This window comes from Cololabis saira, chromosome 20 (genome assembly GCF_033807715.1).
Source record: "Cololabis saira isolate AMF1-May2022 chromosome 20, fColSai1.1, whole genome shotgun sequence".
NCBI lineage: Eukaryota > Metazoa > Chordata > Actinopteri > Beloniformes > Belonidae > Cololabis > Cololabis saira.
This window is the reverse complement of record NC_084606.1, coordinates 30,446,276-30,468,563: the sequence shown is the minus strand read 5'-3', so window position 1 is coordinate 30,468,563 and position 22,288 is coordinate 30,446,276. Positions and strand designations below refer to the sequence as shown.

Here is a 22,288-nt window from a genome sequence, read left to right as displayed (position 1 = left end):
TAATTGGAGCTTCATTATAATATCATTGTAACTGGATCAAATTGGACTGTTTAATTTTATATTATTTCATTGGACTGAAGTGGATTTTAATGGCTGGAATGGGACTGTTTTTAATTTAGACGTCAGATGAACTCGTCTGCTCCCACCGTAAAGTGTCCACTTGTAAACTGTCAAATTGACTGAATAAAAATAAAGTGGAGAAGGAAAGAAGAAAAAATTCTTACTATTTTTATATCTTGCTGTCATCAATCAGTGTGCTTTAAAAAACTTGCAGTTTTGTGGTCTCAAGATGTAAATTTGGAACGATAAAATATTTTAATTTAAAAGCTCAAAAAGTAGAATATTTCAACACAAAAATGGATATCAAATTCAGAAGTTCAGCTAATCCCTATAAAGCTCTCCGTGCCTCGACTTTCCTTTCCTTTAATTAGCCTTGTGGTCGTCCTGGTTCTCGCTGCTTCATGGAAACATGGATTTGACGCAGGACACACGACTCAGCCATCTATTCAAACATGTCCTCCTCTACACCTCTGCTCTATTTGCAGAGTGCTGCCCAATTATTTTCTTACTCCATGTCTTCTTCCCAAACTGTCCCTCACTGTTTGTAGAAACACTTGACTTCACGGGGAAGATCAAAGGGTCCGATCCATGACTTGGCTCAGCTTTTCAAGATTCGATGTAATAAAAATAACATTTTGGGTGTGATCACTTTAATCATAGTTCTCTGAGATAAAAGCACGTTGATAATATTTCCAATTATGACGCATGTTTGGAAGCTCAGGGTGTTGGACTGCTCGTACTCCTTGATTTCAACAGTTCCTTTGGTCTACACGGTGTAATAACTGATAAAGGTAAAGCAGAATTAAACTCTGAGCTGGGGTCAGGGGATCTGAGGGGGGAGCATATTGGTCAGGATATCAGTAATCCATGGCAGAGACAGACTATTTCTCCGGTGGATAACAGCTGCGCTGAGATATTGAGGGTAAACTGTGAGCCTTGACACTTTACATCTGCGGAGGATTCGTGGGGGTCAAAAAAGAAGATTTATGTCTCAGGGGTTTGGGAGAGTATGTAAGAAAGGAGATTAAAGAGGGGGAGTGTGTGAGCTTTGTAAAATACACAAACTACGGTGCATCTCCCATCCATAGTACGGAACTGGAACCATATCTGACCTTGGCATCCTTCCAAACAGGGAGGCCACGTTGAACATCTAACATTACTCTTGGGCTCCTCCATCTCCTTCCTTTTATTTTAATGAGAGCCCAATTAATAAGGAAATGGGCCAGCTTCCCAAAGGAGGCTAGCTCCTCCACAATGGATGCCTTCTTTTGTCGATGGCTGTATTGAATTCCACTAGTCGTCCACTGGGCCGTGTTGAAGTCCATCTCCAGTATCGCCCCACCCACCCATCGCACTGCTGCCTCTCGCCTGCTCCATCCTCTTCCCTCCTACTCCCAAGGTCTCATGGGCTAATCTGCGCCACAATATCATTTGATCCCCTTGCGCTGCTGTTTCGAATGCCGACTCTACAATTCTTAATATTGATTCTCCGAGGAAGCATCACCGGTTACCGTGCATGCTTGGTTTATTCAATGAGAGCGCTGAGGGAAGAGAGAACAGGGTCCCATACCGTACCGCCCGTAATTGGCCCGTTGCATCTGCGGTGAACTTTAGTTCAAGGCAAATCGCTATCAGATCTTTGTTTGTGTATGAAAACATTAAAATTCACGCCGATGGCTTGAGTGCTCCAGGAGGAAAGAAAAAGATCAAAAAGAACAGCAGCTAATTAATCCACCCAGTTTTTTTTTTGTTTGTTTCTCAATCATTTCCTTTGTTGGTCAAATAAAGGTTGTATCGCCTCACTCTATTCTCTGTGTCATACAAATGAAGGTGCCTGCACTTGTCTTTGTTGTTATCCGATGCTGCCACAACGCCTCACGGGCCACAGATTCGAGATGATCATCGAGACCTACTGGAAATAAAAGTGGGCAGAGTGCTTCTGAAATGTACTGCATTGCACCTATCACTTATATGGCTTTCATTTGCAAGAGTGTCTTCTTGCTCTGGTAACAGCGAGTCATTATGTTGATACCTCCATCAACAGAAAGTGCCAGTGTATCTGAGCCGGGGCAAAGGGAACAGCACTTTCCTGTGTGCTCTTGTGTGACCCTTTAAGCCACAAATTGCATGAGCTGAAGTCGACATTCAAAAGCTCCAAGAGAGCGTCAACTGAAACAAGATCTGCGCTGGCAGACTGTCTAATGCCAAAGACACTAATGAAATCAACCGTCTCCCTGATTTGAAATTGACCCAGAGAGAGAGCTTGTGTTTGGATCAACACATTGGTCAGTTATTTTTTCGATTGGGCCTGGCACCAAACTTCATCTTGGATTATTTGACCGCCTATGATACTCACTAAATCTTCCCTGTGGTCCATCGTTGCAGCTCTTCCAATTAATTTTAAATCAAGCCCTTTTATATCTAAGTATATAAGTATAAGAGTACCTTCAAACAGGGCCAATTAGATGTTTTTGCTCTGGAAACACAGTACAGGTGCATTATTGGTTTAAAACAATTTAAAAAAAATAAATACAAACTGAATGCACTTCAAGGCAAGGAAATACTGATGAGAAAGGTAAAAAAAAATGTACATTTAAGGATTAGAATGTTTTAATTAAACAGAACTGATTTAGTTTAATTTAGATGGAAGAAAGGTTGGATTTCAGATTATTCAGGGAGTATTGAATACCTATCATGTTTATCATATGCATTTATCTGTTCTTGTGCATGGCCACGGTAGCTTGGTTAATCTCGCTAACATTTTCTTCACATCGAGGCAAACAAAAATGTTTCATTTAAAGAAAAATATATTCATCAAGTATATTGTATATTATAAGCATATTATATTCAAGTATATTTATACCACAGAACACACCCTCCATTATCCACAAATATCCTTCAACAGTAACTCTCACTTAAAATCATGAATTGTTCCTGTTACAAAATGGTGAGCTGTTGCACTTTGCCCAGAGAGAATACAGCGGACTACGTCTCGTGACTCTTACATTCTTATGTTTTCACATCTACTCTAACTAATTCTACTTTTATCTTCTTCGTTGGACATGACTTGTCTTTAACATTTAAAAATGGACTTTGTAAGCACTGTTTTATACTAACGCTCTAAAAAGTTACACGATGATTATAGACTAGACTGCTACTAATAAATAGCATCGTCAGCCATCCATTTCCTCTCTGATACAAAAAATGAGTCTGGTTCTTCTGGATTTGACTTTGATTTCCACGAGGCCGTACCAACGGACTTAGAGGAAACTACTTCTGGTAGCCACTGGATAGGCATCCAATCAGTCAGAGAGGAAAAAAATAAAGCATAGCTAAATTGAGCAGAGGAATAGGAGTCATTCAGCAGCCTTCCTACCCCACTGCTTGGTGATTCAATGTGTTATTTGTTATGGCCCTATCTTGGTTGTTTTGAGTGGTGGCACTTGGATGCTTTTTAGATCAATACTGGAATAAAGCCTACCTCCACCTCCCTGTAAAGGGGTTTTGTCCGTTCTCCACTGGTGGTGAATGGAAGGGGTACCAGACCCATTCTATCAGAGCATATCTACAAAAAGGACGGACATGGCTGGCCATGTCGCTAACTCAGGACAGAATAGAGAGGAGTACTGACAGGAGAAAACTAATGCTGCCATTGACAAGCAATGATACTTTAAATTGGCCTTATGATTTTGAATTTACATTCATGTATAGGGCTGCAACTAACGACTATTTTAATAGTCGACTAGTCACCGACTATCGAAACGATTAGTCGACTAATCGGATAATTAGTAATTTTTTCTTAAATTTAGTATGTCGCTTTAATTATGTGGCAAATGATAATAAACACGAGAAAGATGGGTACTTCAATGAAAAATACAGGACTGTCTCATAAAATTTGAATATTGTGATAAAGTCCTTTATTTTCTGTAATGCAAAAATGTCATACATTCTGGATTCATTACAAATCAACTGAAATATTGCAAGCCTTTTATTATTTTAATATTACTGATCATGGCTTACAGCTTAAGAAAACTCAAATATCCTATCTCAAAAAATTAGAATATTCTGGGAATCTTAAGCTGTAAACCATAATCAGCAATATGAAAATAATAAAAGGCTTGCAATATTTCAGTTGATTTGTAATGAATCCAGAATGTATGACATTTTTGTTGTTTTAATTGCATTACAGAAAATAAAGAAATAAAGAACACAATATTCTAATTTTCTGAGACAGTCCTGTAGATATTTTATTCAACTTTGCAGCTGTTCATACAAAAAGTTAATAAAATGTCCTATTTAAAACTGGTGTATTGTTGAAACCCGTCATCCAGACCCGACGTGCTTTCTCTTCAAATGCTTGTGCATTACCAATGTGCTCCCGTGATAAGCAAGGTCTGCTTTGCAAACCTTGCAAGTCATCTTTTTATTTACCGTATCGAGGCTAAAAGGCTCCAAAACTTTAGAAGTTTTGCTACATGCAGCTGCTACAGGACGGGACGCCGTCATTATTGTTTACCCGCTACCGCTCGGCAGAGACGCTATCGCGCATGCGCGACTCTCGGGAGAGAACGTATTGAAGGGAGACGCCTCACTCCGTTGGAAAAACACGTCTGGCGACAATTGTCGACAATGGAATTCATTGTCGATAATTTTGATTATCAATTTTTGTCGACAACATCGACGAATCGTTGCAGCCCTATTCATGTATCAGAACATACACATCACTTTATTATGTGTGTGGGGCCGACCTCTTCCACAGCAACAAAGACTATGTTGCTTTAAGCCATTACGTTATGTCAATAATCATTTTGTTCCCATGAAACTGATAAAGATTGAGCAGAACAACAACATGAAGGCATTGCTTTCCTGACTTTGATTTCCAACAAACACAAAGGAACCACATGTTTATTTTGTTTTTGTGTTTTTCTTTATTATTGATCCATTAAACATATCAAATCCCAGTCAGGGTTGAATGGAAATGTTTCAAATTGGCTTTGAAACATGTGAGGCGATATTGTTCCAATTATCTTTTGTTTTGGTATCTTATCTTGGATGGTGAGATAAAAATGTATGATTTCACAGAGGAAGGAAAAACACACACCGGCTCGCGACTGTAGTGCAATCTGTGCTCAGAACTGTAATCCTCGACTACATCTACATTTATTAACCATCAACAAATGCTATCAGCGGCATGTTTTAAAGGGAGTCGCTCTGATAGGAATAATAACCTCAATTGTACATAGTATGGCTTTGAGGCATCATTAAATCATGTACTACTGCAGTGAGAATGTACAATGTGGGTGGGTGGGACAGTCTCTCCATGCTTCACTCAAACCCGTGACTGTGAAAACCTTAAGGTGAACACAGTGAGCAGGGGCTCATTTCCAAGCTGAAAGCCATCACATGTAATCATCTGCCTCCTCCATCAAAACACCTGTGTGACATTGCGAAGCAAAGGTGGAACAACTGAAAACATATATTTCACAACGTAGTTTTGGAGTGGGTAAAGAAAACAAGAAAGGAATTAATTTCACAATTTGAGCGCATCAGACGTGGCTGTATTGTCTCTCTGCAGGCTTTCTGGTTGCCCTTCTTGCTCCTCACATTCCGCCCACAGCCTAAATTACTGCCTGACCCCTGCTGCTGTGCAGTGTGGGAAACCCTGCGGGATTGCACGCCCACCATTTCTGCTCCGTGCACCGGTCTGCAGGGTTACTTAACGATTCTCCCTCCGGTGCTCCAGACACAACGGCCGCGCATTCGCCCCTCGCGCACGCGCACACATTATGCAGTCTAATGTAAACTAACATCCACTGCCACTTGACCTTGCTGTCGATATCCGTCCTCATTAAACGCCATTCGGCCAGCTGCAGGTCCACTTTAAATGGCATCATTCAGCGCTTACCAAATTATGCCTTTGAATCCACAGTGGGCCTGATCCATTTATTTGTAAGATATACACAGGTGGCAGTAGGGACACCCATAAAACATGCTGGGGTGTTTAACCCCACCCCACCGTTCTTAATATACTGGTCATTCATTCTTCATGGGTTGCAAGTTCTGACAGCGATTTGGCATTGTCAACCAGTAACTGTGGACGCCATGGGCAGCAAAGGCCATTGTTTTATTCCCCATATCAAGCAGGTATTGATTTTTTACTCATTACAAAGAGACATAAAACAAGAAGGGGATGTTTGAGCACCATGCCAAACGCCACACAAAATATATAACGAAGGCGTGTGAGCTGAAAGTCAAGACGAAGAAAATCATGGCTTGATTTTTAAATGAAGCCTACTGGATTTATTTAAATGGCAACTGGGAAACTGACATTCTCCATCCTGAAAGTACGGGATCTGCAACCACTAATACAAGAAAAAAAATTAGCATTCAGAATGTAGAATAAAAGAGTAACTAGGCCTCCAAATGACAGCAGCGGAGGGCTGCCTTAGGGTAAGTATAAGAATGAAGGCATTTTACTACACCTGTAACACTATTATCTTTCTTTAGGAAGCTTTTATGTGGATTATGGGAAAAGCCATATTTCAATTCAATTCAGTTTAATTTTATTTTATTTATATAACGTCTATAACAATACAAGTTGTCTCTAGGCGCTTTCCAGAGACCAAGAACATGATCCCAGAGCAATTATTACATAAACAATGGCAGGTAAAAACTCCCCTAGTGGGAGAAAAACCTTAAGCCAAACAGTGGCAAGAAAAACTCCCCTTTAAGAGGAGGACCAGGATCATGGGGGGGGGGACCAGCTGGGTAATTCCATAGAAATAAAGAGAACAACATTTTGAAAAATTAAAAAAAAAAAACACTAAACCTAAGGCCTTTATTTAAAAAAAGAAAAAAGAGCAAGTTTTCTTGATAGCAAGAAAACATTTATAGGAAAGCTAAGCAAATAAATTACTTAAACTGCACCTTTTCTGGCAATACATCTCTCTGTCATGTGATTTACTAAGGTATTCAAGTCAGGCATTCAAGTCGGGAATCCTATTGCAAAGTTGCAAACACTGTTCTACCTTTGAATTTTTTTCTCCTGTCCTATCATCAGTGGGTGAGTTTTTAAGGCTTTTAACAGGGAAGTTGATTTATTCACAAAGGGGAGAGCGCCCCAGCAAGACCCTTGCAACCAAAGAGCCTTTTTACTTCTTAAATTCGGCGACCTTGAGTGCCTAGAAAGGCGCCTTAAAAATATAATTTAATATCATTATTATGATTATTATTATTATAAATTTGCTGTTGGAGCCCAGTTTCACCTAAATAAAAACAACAGGCAATATCAAAAAAGTAGTAAAACAAAAACATTGATATGACAACATATTTCCAAGGGGGCTTTAAGAGGATTCCACTTCTAAAGTTTGATTTATGCTTCTCCAACAAACCGATGCAGATGTGAAGCCCTCTCGGCAGAGCTCTGGACAAGTGCACCTCCAAAATGTCCTGGCTGCGCCTCGGCTCGCACAGACTGCTAGGGCTGCGATTGGTTTGCTGTAATGCATCATTTACGGCACTTTGAGCTTCTGCTGCGGCCCTTCTTGCTGGACTCGTTCAAAGGGCGTACACAGCCCACCTCCTCCCACCACTTTTGTTTGGTTTAACGATGCAACATTTGAAATAAAAGCACTTGCTGTTCCACTTCAATCAGCTCCAACTGTAATGTCCTCTCTTGCAGGAAAGAGTTTCACGTGATTCCACAAATGACCCATCCGAAACGCAACACACCCTAGTGTTTTGACGATGGATCGCTTTGCGACGCATATGACCTCAATGCAGAACATCAAAAGATACGCAACGGCGAACACTTTGCGTTAAGCTTAAAGGGACATTAACCTAAATAATGCAAATTAATTTTGACCCTTATCATACGCGAATGGGATCTAAGTAGAAACTTGAAACTACTTCAGAAAACAGGATAGAGATCTCTTGAACAATGGATTACTAGCGCAGAAGTCTTACACCCCCTCCTTTCCTTTTAATTGTGTTTCGATCAACAGTCTCAATAATCTGCATCGTCACATAACAAGCATCTTCTTCACGCAGCCAGACTTAAGCTGCAACTTCTGGTGTATGTGTAAGCAAACATGAGCTCATACATTGTTTGCAGCTTTTATCACAAAACCTCAACATTTTATTGATACCTGTACCACCCAACCCCCCAGCACTCTACTTTTCTGGGTCATAATGTTCTGCCAAAATCCCAGAGCCCATGAAATAGTATTTGGCCCGGCCCTGGATTTAAGAGGCCTCAAACAGGAAGTACATTGATGGCCTTGCTATATATTATACCAGTACGTGCAGCTGACTCCATAGTCCAAAAAAACCTTTTTAAGGGAATATTTTCAGCTTTTGCAAAGCCTTCCACTCTTATTCATGTTCCCCATCCAGTGTGAATGAGGTATATCACTCGAAAATGGCACAAAAAGCTCCAACATAACAAATACACAAATGAATCTGTAAATAAAAGATTTAGTCCGACTTGCAGCTTGAATCGGGATTTCATTGTCAGGCCTGGTTCTTTTTTAAATTTAAGTCTTCCACTACCCACTCATGCTCCAAATATACAACACCTCCAGTGTTGTTTTCGAAGATTTGACTGTACGAGATTTACTCTGTTTAGTTTTGCCAAAATAAAAGTACAGCTGTGATAACACCATCCCTTCACTTTAAAACAACACAAACAGGATTGGAAGTCATTTTCTATATCCAATGCCTCCGTCAAATGGATATAAAATGTACCGCTACTCCGGAGTGCTGTATCTGAAAACATCCACCCTCTCCGAAAACCATTTATTTTAAATGCTTCAAGAGGCATCTTGCAGTGACAAAAAACATTGCACGCCTCGGTAGGCTCTACAGAGAACGTTATGCCATCCTGAAATATGGGCTCAAATAAATCATTTGTTTAATTAATTAAGCAAATTAGGCAAATCCAGGGATGACTTGGCGGATCAAGTTTTTTGCCCTGGCACTGGAGGATTAATTAAGCGGATCGGGGAACAGCTCGAGTGACGTTAGAGTTGAATGCTCTTGTTTAGTTGCATGCGGCTAACCTTTGTATCTTTGTGCTAATACTTCAACGTGGGCAAGTACAGTACGAGTGTCTGCAAAGTGCGCGTTGGCTAGGATTCAACTTCGTGAGAGTTGTGCAAAAATAATACAGAGCAACATGAACAGGCTGGATGGATGTTTCTTTTTTTGCCCTCCCTGTCTTTCTTAGTCCCGTTTGCAGCATTGTCATTCACCTGACATTGTTCTGTGAGCTGCAAAAATGTATTGATGCTCACATAAACTGAACAGATGCATCAGGCACACAACTGCCTCTCTGTCTCATCCATCCCTCATTACGTTACAGCCCCTTCTTCAGCACCCACCGTCTCCCCAGCGGGAGGAGATCAGCTTTCAGGCTTGATGTATGCACTTCTATCTGACCATGAAAGATGCACGTCAGACTTCACGCTTCCGACTCTTGGACGGTTTCTTGGGCCATCATCCATTATAGCAGCTATGTCTCTGATTCTGTGGGGTGGTATTAAGTGGAAATGAATATAAAATCCTTCCTGGAGCAGTTTACATGCACAGAAACACATGATTAATGTGCCGCTCGGGCATGGCCACATTGCTTTTACATTGTTATTCTCCGTTACCAAAACAATGACAAGGATGCATTTTACTTATTTTTCGACTGGGTGACAGCATCTGTGATGGAGCTTTTTATTAATCTTGCAAGACTTGGTAGGTGTGCTCTCACACACAATCATCACAGAAAACTCTTGCTGTGATGCCTGTCCAGAAATATTAGTCATTTAAGTGTCAGAAAATTATTCACGTGATAAATTACAAGACGAGACACAATTAAGTATGAATAGTATGTGCATGTGTATGTATTTTTCCTCATTCGACAACTGCCATTTGTCTGAGGCATGCCTCGTTTCTGCGTCTGACACCAGTCCTCCTCGTGTGTGGATGCTTTTGCCTGATTGTATACAGACAAAAGGGACTATAGATGCCAAAGTAGGCCAGCATCCCTCAGCGTACACATTAGCAACACTCTGTGGGTGAATCACACACAATGACATTGTGTTGACTATTGTCACCAAGGTTCCTCAGCTGCAAAACGCTTCCTTGGCAACATCTGGCCGCGTACGCTTGCAGCATCGAGCTTGATTTGGGTGTTAAATTGTTTTTCCTAACAAAAGAGACCAAATTACTTACAAAGTGTCAACCACTTAATCTGGCCTTGAATCCTCAGATGTAGGTTTTTATTTGCCTCCTAGAAAACTATAGCAGCTCAACAGTTAGCTTGATGTCACCAATTACTGTAAGATTAATATGTGATGGGAGCAGAATGATTGATTTAAGGACTGCTGTGATGGCATTTTCCCACCGTTCAGTCTTTTTTTTTTGACAAATCATGCATTTGTTTATAAATGACCACTTCCAAATGGCTCAAACAGCTTTTTAGATTAATTACTGCTCCCCCAACCATGTTTTCATACCAAACTGACGTAGGAAAAAGAAAGAAAATGGTACACTGCACCGTGGTTGGGAGAAATAAGAGAGAGTAGATTTATTGTGTGGTTAGGTTGAAACATTTATTTTAAGTAAAATGGCTGCAACAGATTGTCCAGAGCTGAGGGTTAGCACCTACATTTCTCAGATCCTTGAGATAGTTTACATATGCTCAGTAAGTGCTCTACAATTGTTTTGTTGGTTTACTTGCTTTTCTTTTGTCTTTATACGTGTTTCTTATCAAGACATACTTAAATATTTTTGCACTGACAGCGCTGGTGAATAGTATACTCGTTTAGTCAAACAAATGTGAACATGGCGTGAAATAATAGGCAGGTTTCCATTAGTGAGGGTTGGGGATAAAACCTAGGAGTCTGGAATTGCACCTGGGCCGACCTAATCCTCCGTTCTTTGAGCACATCTACACTAAGGCTCTTTCCAATTAGATGGTTTTAGACCCAATTGCCAGAGGAAGAGCTCACCAACACATTACTGGCAAATCGGGAGGCCGTCAGAACTGGGGAATAGATCCTCATGTGTGAACAACTCAAAGACTCAGGCAACATTTCTGCAACTGGTGAGCTTTTGTGAGATGGCCACCAACTAATAAATCTGAACCAACCACAACCAATAGACTCTGAAATATGTAACCACTTTTAAAGTGGCTGACCTGGTAGGATCCACTGGCTTTGCCAACTACCATTCCATACCACTTGGTGACAGCAGGGCATCACTTTTGCCATTTAGTAACCACCAGTAAAAATAAAAAATAAAAAATTATGACTTTAAAGCAGAAGAAGATATAGAAACAAAACAGAGTGACAAAAGATAAAAAAAACTAAAAGTACTGATGAGTTGAACATGAGAAGAGCTTACGTAAACTGGAAGAGGACATCAAGACAGCTCAACAAAGTCACCTCCTGCCAAGAGCATATCCAATCATCACTGAGTCAACACCAGCACTCCACCCAGCAGTGTTTCTGGGCCATGTTGAAGTGCATAACCCAGAGGAGCGACATGTACCAGCCACTTATAGGTTCCAGAAAAATACTGTTGCGGGATCATTCTTGGAAAATACCTGGGACCCCTGCTAATGGAAACCCACCTCAATGTCTATGTTGCATTAAAAAAAGAAATCCATTACATTTCAACAGATGCTAATACACTGTATGAATATATATGTTTTCAGTTCTTCAAATGATAAGCATTGCATGTCTTTTTAAAGTTATATTTAGGTTTGAAACAAATAGATTGAATTATTTCACCGAACTTCTGTAATTGCATTGCATTATCTGCTCAAAATTTTAAACAAATGAAACCACCAGATGTTTCCATTAATTTCACTGATTATTAATTTCACTTATTATTATTTTAGGCAATGTACTTGGAAAATATACTTTAATGGAATACATTTCCATTTATATTTATATTACATTGTTATTTTTGTAGATTAATGGGGCAGTTTGTTGTTTAAAATTGACTATTGTTTACATTTTACCCAACAAATTAAATGAGGTAAGGAATGTCTGTGGGTTTAATATTGTAGCCTTGAAAATTTTGCATTTCCCTTGACAGACATACAAGGGCTTTCGCCTTTTATGAATAAAGAAAAAAGAATTTAATAAATGAGCTCGGTACAATCCAACCACTAGTTGTTGCGCAGTCAAGTTTATCCGGCTATACTGAATTTTGTTTTGCATTACCAAAACATTTTGCTACAGCATCCAAAGAAAGTTGGTAATATTTTTCAAGCCGGGGAAAATACAGAAAAGAAACTCATGAAACACCTTTTTAGGTTGTTATAAACTGGTCACGTGTCTCTGACTCTGCTTAGATTGCAACACTTATGCCCCTTTAAAGTAGCCGAATTGGTTATTTTTGGATAATATATATATGGATAATATATATATATATATATATATATATATATATATATATATATATATATATATATATATATATAAAATATATATATTTTGGAACAAACATGGAACATGAAACACAGTTTGACAGTAAAAGTTGTAAAAATAATAATAATAGAGAAAAAACTACAACCATTAATTAAGGCAGATCTAGCAAGCTATTCACCTGAATGTCATTGGCAGTGTTACCACTTTTTAATGGTAATCTTGATATTTTCAGTGTGCTTGCAGTTCAAAGGGTTGGTGTTTCTTTTAAAAACAGCAACACTCAGGGGGGAGGGAATGACCAAGCAGCAGACTTAACGGTTAGTGCACATCCGATGAGACAGACTAGACATGTGTTCAAAAATGGAAGCTACTTAACCTAGCTTGCCAACAGTAACCCTGTTTCCCATGAGGCTTTTGATAGCTGCAGTCATCAACAGCTCGGTTTCACACATCTCACTGTTTTCATTCCTAATAACTGAAAGGACAGGGAGGGGGTCATATGCTATATTATTAATAGCCACATCTTAGTGGGAATTCATTTTCATGTCATTATCAGTTTAAAAATACAAGTGCGGGTATCTTATGGCTTTTTTACCAAAAGATCTCACAATGTCTTAATTTGTACTCCGCAGTGATCTCCAATGGGAGATGGATGATAAAGTGATGTCCCCTGAACTCTTTCTATTGGGCATTAAAGAAAAACTAGTGATGCCAGAGAAGCGTGCTATCATTAGCACTGGATGGTGCACCCAGTCACTGCAACCCTCTAGAGATATCACACTACAAAAACAATTCAATTAGCTCCAAATCCCCCATTAATGGTTTTTGCCATATCAAATTAACATTTTTACGGGCCATTGCCTCAGTCCCAACTCTTCCCACATCTAAACTCTGGTTTCACCCACAGCCAAAAAAACCCTCAGACCAACACCATTGACTTCTTTTAATCTGAATTTAAATGACTTCATTTGCTTCTCCCTGAAACAATTGACAAAGGTCTGAGGAGAACAGCATCAAAACGGTGGTGGTTTCCGTTCAAACAATCGCAGGAAATCAATCTCCAGACTTTAATGCAAAAGAATTTAACAAGCTGTCTTTTTATTTCCCCCCTCTCTTCTTGTGATTTTCACAGCAGTGCTCATACAAAACCAAAGCAGTGTTAATGTTTCGTTGAAAGTAATTTCAGGCCAATCATTTTCCTGGAGAACAAAAGATATAACCAGGAAAAAAAGACAGACGGAGCTAAAAACAGACAGAAAAGAAAAGAAAAAAACTGAACATGAAGAAGACCAAAACGTTTCAGGGAGTCTGTTAATTGGTGAGCGATGGGTGACAAAAATGAGAAAGTCAGAGCCATTTATCATACATGGCTGACAGACTCTCACACTTAAAAAGCAGAAAGATATTAATATGTGGTTTGAAACTATGCCGATGTTTATGCTCACATAGACACGTCATTGATTTAATGAGCTAGACTCACCCAGTGCGGCGGGCGCAAAGAGGCTGGCGAGGACTAGCAGGCGTGCGGTCCACATGGCCTCCTGCTCTCACCGCCTGCTGCTGAAAGTCCCAAATGAGATCAGTACCAAATTGATTTCTTTTTCCTTCTTCTTTTTTCCGGTAAACGCCCCAACCGGGTGCTTCCTTTATGGCACAGTTCTGTCCACTGCACCACTCTTCCCAAAAGACCACAAGTCCTGCTGCTCCGATCCCAGAAGCTTTCCAAAATCTGTCAGAAGAAGAGAAAAAAAAAACCGAGCAAAAAAATGTTAGCTGCAGAGAAAATGAACACACATACCACAAATCTTTTATGGTGATTCATTCTTTTACAGGAACAATAAAAGTGTTGTGCTTTCCAGTAAGATAAACAGCATATGGGGGCACCGTGGCTTTATCATCCGAATGCACAGTCCGTATGGTATTTGTGGGTTTTGTGTCATCATCAAGTAGCACAGTGCAAGTTCCTCCATTTCCAGTCGGCCGGTCTCAAACTGGGTGTGATCAACCAAACGCAGAGACGGTGTGAACCGCAAAATGTATTTTTGGGTAATCTGTTGTTGTTTGCTCATCGACGTGTTAACACTCGCACCTTACCCATTAAACACTCCCACAGAGAAACGAGGAGGGAGTGATGAGGCAAGCGCTGGAAAAACTATGACTGCAGCATGTGCTCTGCTTTTCTGTGTGTGTGTGAATGTGCTGTAGACCTTGCGTGGACTCTTGCAAGGCCTCGCGGTAACGGACATAAGAAACACAGTTATGTTTCTTCTTTCCTGAAGGCGCGAGTCGTAACTGCACAGTTTGAGTGTTTGCATTTGTGAATGCTATTGTACAGCTGCTGTTCTCTCAGGCTTCACTCCTCAATCCCAACAAACAAAACAACTGACCGGATTTACGGAAACCAGCACTTATCTTCTTAAAGCTCACGAGAAAGCTGCACCAATGAGCTCCTGACACTGTATAAAGTCATTGCTGCTCTAATGCTAGCTAATACCGAGCTAAAAACGAAACATGTGACTGTCCTAAGAATGTAATAATATTCAGAAAAAAACAATCCATGAAAATGTGCAATACTTAATGATCATGTCATGCACTTATGTTCTTTTATTGTGTGTAAAAACATAATTGAAAGCCATCTGCCTGCAGCAGGTTTTAGTGTTAGGGAAAACTTTTTTCAGCATGCTGCTTTTCATTTAACAAACGTAAAGCTTAAATAAAAAAAACCTATGGGCAATACCAAGTACCCATGATTAATGTTGTGGATGAATTTTTGCTAGTTATTGCATTAGCTCATTGAGGTTTCGGGCACCGGCTCATGCAGAGCCTTCTTAGGATCCTTCCAGAGCATTAAATTGGGTTGAAGTCTGGTTTTTGACTAAGGTCGTGTTCACACCTAACGGTGATGACTTAGTTTGACTGGGGAGCTCGGCTCCATTGGAAGTAAAACATTCAGCTCGTCAGAGTTTGCTTTCACAGTAACCTTTCTGAAGCAAACCAAACCTTTTCAATAACAAATGTCCCGCCTCAGTCACCGGTGGTGCTGCACCAAGAACTGCTGACAAACAACAAGGAAAAAACTGGCTCATCTAGTGGTTAATGCAGCGCCACTTCTGCCATAGCTAGTTTGCAAACATGTTTACCAACAATTACGATATATTTTCATCTCACCACACTTCTATCCTAGCTTTTACCTCATCATCACTCCTGCCTGCAAAACATTTAATCAGGAAATTGTGCTACATTTTTGAAAGCCACATGAAGGCCAAACAAGGGAGGGTCCGAGAGACGGGTGCTCTCTCTCTCTCTCTCTGAGCAATGCACAGTCTGTCATCTGAAAATAGAGGATACATCTTCTGGAATCAACCTGAGAACCTGAGAATGTTAGCAATTATCTTATGAATATCGGTAATTAATTGGCATTTAATTGGAAATTGCCTTGTGAATAATCTCTCTCACTGTAGCACTCCAAATTGTTTGGAAATTGTTGTGGAACCCTTTGTAGATTGGAGTGCTGCAACAATTACTTTTCTCAGCCCACTGCTTATGTCTTTCCCTCTTGACTTTCTCTTAACACATACCTGAATTAGGGCTGTGCAATTAATCGATTTTAAATCTAGATCGGATTTATTAATCACAATCGATGTTATAAAAAGGAAAATCGGAAAATCAATTTTCCTTTTTTGCAGCTGGCTGCATTACAGACAATACAGAAAAATTTACAGTATCTTTCAATTGCACTTCATTCCCAATAGGGAAATTTGTTTGCTTTTTTTCTTTAAAAATAAAGATAAAATATTTGAAACAATTTATTCCATTGTCTTTTGTAGTTTTACCAAAAAAATCGAAATCGAAATCGAAAATCGGGTTTTCAGAGAAAAAAAATCGCGATTTTATTTTAGTCCAAAATCGCCCAGCCCTAACCTGAATCCTCCATCCCAACTGACTCATCAAGGGTTGGTTGTTTAAGCTGCACCTGGCTGCACCTTGCTCTCTGATATCCAATGAAAGCAGTAAAGGGGGTACTCAGTATTGCCCACTTGACTTTCTTTTTTTTTTTTTTTTAATATTATTATTATTATTATTTTTGGCTTCAGTTTCAATAAATAACGGCATAAAAAATTACATGTAATTCGTCTGAGTTGGAATTTGCTTAATATTTGTCATATTTAATACTGAATAATAATATCTTTTTGCACATATCCGTGCTATCGTATATAGCAAAACACAACGGGTGGCTCAGCATCCTACGTTCTTACGAGAATCATCACATAATCCTTGCAAACCTTTGTCATCATATTAAGGTTAAGTCCGCTTTAATGATTAAACCACCCTAACCCTCTATTATCCACTATCTGCCATGATCTGCTGCATGCGTGTAATCTCTGAAAAATGATGCAAGCCAACGAGTGCACACATTGCTGCCATTCTCTGCAAAAGCATTATTGCACATTAGGAAACCAATACCGCTTTTAATATTAGAGGGAGTTTACTCCCTCTGCGGTATGGCAGACAATCTGGTGGCAAATGGTCAAAGGACACATCACTTGGGAAGCTGAATGACATTCATAAAATCTCAAGTAAGGAGAAAAGCACACAAGAAATACATGATTTGCCTTTAAACAGATTTTCTATCCACTGATCTTAACGTAGTCTTTCCCTCTTAGTGCCCACTTTAAGAGCATAAGCATCTTTAAATAATTCTAGCTTACTTCTCAATTCAAAAATCTAAGATTAGAGTAATTAATTTAGTTTTTTTCTGTCTAGATAGTGATGTGAGTAAGAGGACCGGGTTGTTAGATTTGCTCATCAGCAACGGCTTGCTAGATGTCCAAACCCAGCTCGTCTGATCCATTATCACATCCATTTCTGACTGACAGGACATTAAAATAGCTACGTCGAAGGGTATGTTTGATCAAAAAACACTTTCTTATGAGTAAACAACACCTTTTATAGTGTACCGCAGCTTTGACAGCTGCAGGAGAGCAAAATTAGACACGACAACAAATTAGATGCTGCGACTCCCTTGACAAAAAAAATGTATTATTTCCAGCAGTGATCGCATTAAAAAACACACAGTCTCAATAGAAAATTGAATGTGAAGCGTACAGTGCAGGACCACTTCTAGCGCTGTAGCAGGAGCGTAAATTAGAAACAGACCCGGTAGGAGTGTAGTTTGGTGGATTTTTTCTTTTAAATGCCTTCAAGCAACCCCCAAAAATGAATTCAAGTAGTAGGCTGCCAGAGATAGACGCTCTTCTAAATGGAGAGAGCAGATGAGAATCTGTGTGTGTGCGCGTCAGGATGTATGCGTCGCATCTCCCAGCAAAACCGATGTAGCGCAACTACGTGCACAGGTGCTACCTAAAGAATTATCAGATGAAAAATATAAAACATTCAAGAAGAAGGGGGTAAAAATGACGTGGGCTTAGGTATAACAACTGCTATCAACTGCCAAAACAACACATCAGAAAATACATATGTATGAGACAGGCTTGGACCAAGTTCAATGGTAAGGGAAAAAAAGAGAGAGAGAGATAGAGGTAGTCCCGTATTGCCAACTCGCCTCCTGGTCCAAAAGCAGCCCTATGATACATTATGGTGCTGACGTTTCAAGGATACTTGTTCTGAGGGGGATTTAGGATAACTCCTTTAGATAAGCTGGCCAACATTTAGCAGACCTCGCAACAACCGTGGTCTCTGTTCTCCGCCACATCAAGGAGACTTCTTCATTTACTCACTGTTCCTTAAGAGCAACTTTTTTTTTTTCTAATCAGCAGTTTAGTTTTTTTTGTGATTTCAGTAACATGCCAAAGGGGCCCAGATGAAACATGACAGCTCTAATTAACTGACTTTTTTTTTTTATCTAACTGAGCTTGATGATACAGGCAGTGGTTGATATGGGAGGGAAGGGGGGGGTTGGTGGTGCTGATGTGTCTTCTCACTGCAATCATGGGACTGGGAGACAAGTACTAATAAGAGGCAATCACTGTAGAGGGGAAAAGGAACTTATTAACATGATTTTGATCCAGAATGTTAATGTTGTATTCAAGGGGATTATGAGGAAATGAGTCAATATGTCAAAAAAAAATAAAATAAAAACAAGTGGAAAGCCGAGCAAGCCTTCCTGGAAAGGTCTTGAAGATGCTTTTCAGCAAATACGAGATTCCAGTCTTTTGAATCTACTCGAAAATTACAGTTCTGTTTGCCGTTTTTTTGCGATTAAACACCTCATGCAATCTTGACTTTGATAGCATGCCCGTGCCACTCCAACTGAGTGAGACCCAAACGTGTTATGCTGTAATTAGACACATGCTGTGTGGCTGCTTTGACAATAATAACACCTGAACCTAACAAATGTGAAATATCACCACGGCAAAGAGGGAACCTCAACGGATTCTGCACACAACCAAAAAACAAAACAAAAAAATTAAAACTGCTGTACCTGCGTAACCTGTAAAGTGTATAATTGTCGGAGCGCATTTTATGGTCGGCTCAAATTGCCTCTGGCTGCCCATTCGCTTCCCCCTCTCACTCCTCAGTGCAAGACAGATAGCCAGAAGTCAAATACAGTACACCCAATGTTTTACATCTTTTTTATGTTTCATTTGCATATTTAAATGCACCAACTAGTAGTTTGCATGTGTGCCACTGTCCCTCCCATCGCGTCTACTGAACAGCCCATTAAATCTGTTCACAGAATACTATAGCATCTTGGAGCAAGGTGTCATGATAAATCCCATGGACCCATATGTGCGTTGTAGTGGAACTTTAAGGGTCTGCTGTGAAAACTCAATCAATGGTGTGTTATCAGAGCAGGTCTTAAGTATTGATGCTTGGACTGAGCAACATTAAAATGCTGTATGAAAACTGAGAAACACCCTAAGCATTTGTGACTTAACATAAATGTATGCGTTTATGGAAAGCAGGTACATTAGGAAAATAAATGTTTCTCTGTTGGACACCGCATTTTTGATTCTCTGAAGTGACAACACAGCTATGTAATTTTGTCCAGTGCCACTAAGTCTATAAATCCATCATTCAGTGAGCCGTTCAAATGTCAAGGAGCACCAACTGATAGGGCTGGGCGATATATTGAGATTTCAATATATATCGATATATTTTCAAACCCGATATGGTACGAGACAATATCGTTTATATCGATTTATTTTTTTATTATTATTATTTTTATGATTTTGATATAGCTTATTTTGTGACAAATTGACTTGAATGTTTTATTTGAGATTTGCACACATGTTTTGTTATTTGCACAACTGTCAACCTCAGTGGAAAAGTCTGCCTGTTACTGTCTACATTGTATTAATTGCACAGTGTATTTTAATTTAATTGTCATGCAGGAAAGGGATATTTGTTTTATTTTATTCAAGAAGCATTTTTATTCTATATATGCAGGCGGTTTATTTTTATTTCATTTGTTTTATACATTTTGATATTGTGCAGACCTCTGTTAACAAAGGAACCTGTGTGACATTTGGCACGAGGCTTTGTATTAAAACTGACTGTTTTTTTAAGGGTTTGCCTCAGAAAAAAATTAAGCTAACAGAGATGCTATGCTATAATGCTTTGGGGGAAACCCCAATTATGGCACAGAAAAAATATCGATATATATCGAGTATCGCCATTCAGCTAGAAAATATCCAGATATGACTTTTGGTCCATATCGCCCAGCCCTACCAACTGGTTTTACAAAGAAATGCTGTTTATCATATGACCACTAGTGATCATCAAAGTAGACTTGTGAGATGTAAACAAAGACCCAAGACAACATTATCATTCTTAGTTTAAAGAGGGACTTTGACCTAGCTGAAGGTTGCCAGCAAGTTCTACCCAGATGACAACCTGCCTGAAGGCTGTTGGCTCGTCAGCGGCTGCTTGAGTCAGCAGCCGAGCAACCTTCGTCTCGGACCGAGCCGCCTCCTCCTACAATAGCTTGCTATAACATCTAGCTTGTGGGAGCTGAGGTAAAGTGGGAATATTCCAGCCAACTGCCAGGCTTGCTTGTTCTACCCATTGTTGGTTTAACCGGTGCCAATATCATGCAAGCATAGCTCCCAAAAATATACTTCAAAACCACTTTTCAGAAAACCTAAGGGTGGCATCGCAGGGGGTTTGTCGAGTTCTTTTTATACAGTTGATGAAAACTGTCCAGCCTCCACCCAATTTCACCACATGCTGCATTTGCTGTAACACCAATTCCTAATGAGGCCCACTCCACTGCAGAGTGGGCTGACTGGCTGCCTTCACAGCTAAAAACCAGCTGTTACAATAAAAGATATAATTACATTGTTTATAAGGGTGGGTTTTCAACTGTATCCATGATTTCTTTTTGACAAAAAACATGTCACAAACATTTCTGTAAGACCTCAAGAAATAGTGTTAACATTTAAAAAGTGGGTGTACTGAGACTGCTTTATAGCAGTTCACTTTGATACCGACTACCTGCACACCAATTTGTAACTTGAGAGACAATTATCTTGCCAACTATTTATCAGAGCATAATACAAAAAAAACGATTTTATTAATTGTCATATAGGCCTATAACTTCCTTGTTGTTCCTTTGTTAAATAATCTCCTGGTTGACTTAGAATATGTTAGGAAAGTTCTGTTAATTCTGAGAGTTTACATCAATGGAATATAATCCGTAAAACAAAACAAAAAAAAAAAATTAAAGGAGCATGAGGCAGGATTTATGAAAAAAAATTGTATACGTTTTAAGTTTTCTAGTAATAATGTCAGATGAAGCGTTCCAAACCCAAAAGAATGAGCCCTCTAGTGTATCTCTCCGTTGCCTTGAACAGGCTGTGTGCTGCAGAATGTGCTGCAATTGTGGGGCCGAATTTCCCGCGCTGTCCTGCGGATGTGACGTCACATGACGCTGCATGCGCGTTCTCCCCGTTCTCCCGTGCCGGCTTCACTGTTGGCTGCAGTACCCCCAACGGCCGTTGTGGTGAAGGGTGGCGCTAGAGAGTCTCATTTCTTAAAAGGAGCCTCAAGCTCCTTTTAAGAAAAAATCAAATCTCGCCCACACCGCATATTTCCATTCTAAATATTTTGCAGGCTGCATATGGATTTCTTCACATCCGTGCACTCTTGTCTCTGCAAAACAACTGGTGAGACACCAACACGGATGCACATCACCACCCACCAGCATTTCTCCATCTGTCACTTCCTGACCTGAGGAAACCAAAGATGATTTTCATTCATCCAGAGGCGTTCTACACAACGCTCCTGCAACAAATGTGAAACTCGATCCTCTGCGTTATCAGATGGGGGCATACTAAGTATGATGTTGCGAGTCACGCCTGCTTGAAGCCCTCCCACGTAACATCGTGTAATGAAGTGGGATCGTGTTGCCGGGTTAAGTGCCGTGTCTCAGATTTTCAACTGTTTCATGTCCAGATGCTTATCACACCAGCAGGGAGGGCATGGTAATTTTTATGAGATAGACAGTGTGTTCATGCAAATCAAGTGTTTCACATAAGCTGAATATTAATCCGTGCACGCCGTCTGCATATGCGATGATTGATGAGCACTCACTCGGAAATCTTAGGAGATGAGCTCAGATGATTAAAACTCAGACGATCCTTTTCCTTTTTAGAGTTAAAGATAATTGTCCCACACTTGATTTGGCTTCCAAAGCTGGCTGGTGGTTGGAAAACAAATCTTGGTACATTAAAACACACACACACACTGTCATAATCACACTCTTTATGATGCTGGTTGAAAATGTGGTGAAACTGAAGGCAAATGGAGAGGTTTGACAAATACTGTGCACATCCCTG

General features: G+C 39.9%; 1 protein-coding gene across 16 annotated transcripts in view; it reads right to left on the bottom strand.

Annotated features, from left to right (window-relative positions):
* LOC133420771 (adhesion G protein-coupled receptor L3-like) overlaps positions 1 to 22,288 on the bottom strand; it is a 303,952-nt gene that overhangs the window by 209,995 nt on the left and 71,669 nt on the right. For all 16 annotated transcript variants that reach the window (XM_061710576.1, XM_061710579.1, XM_061710584.1 and 13 more), the window contains one exon: positions 13,969 to 14,217. In XM_061710576.1, the coding sequence (XP_061566560.1) occupies positions 13,969 to 14,023 (55 nt within the window). In that variant the 5' untranslated portion in view covers positions 14,024 to 14,217. The remainder of the gene's footprint in view (positions 1 to 13,968; positions 14,218 to 22,288) is intronic.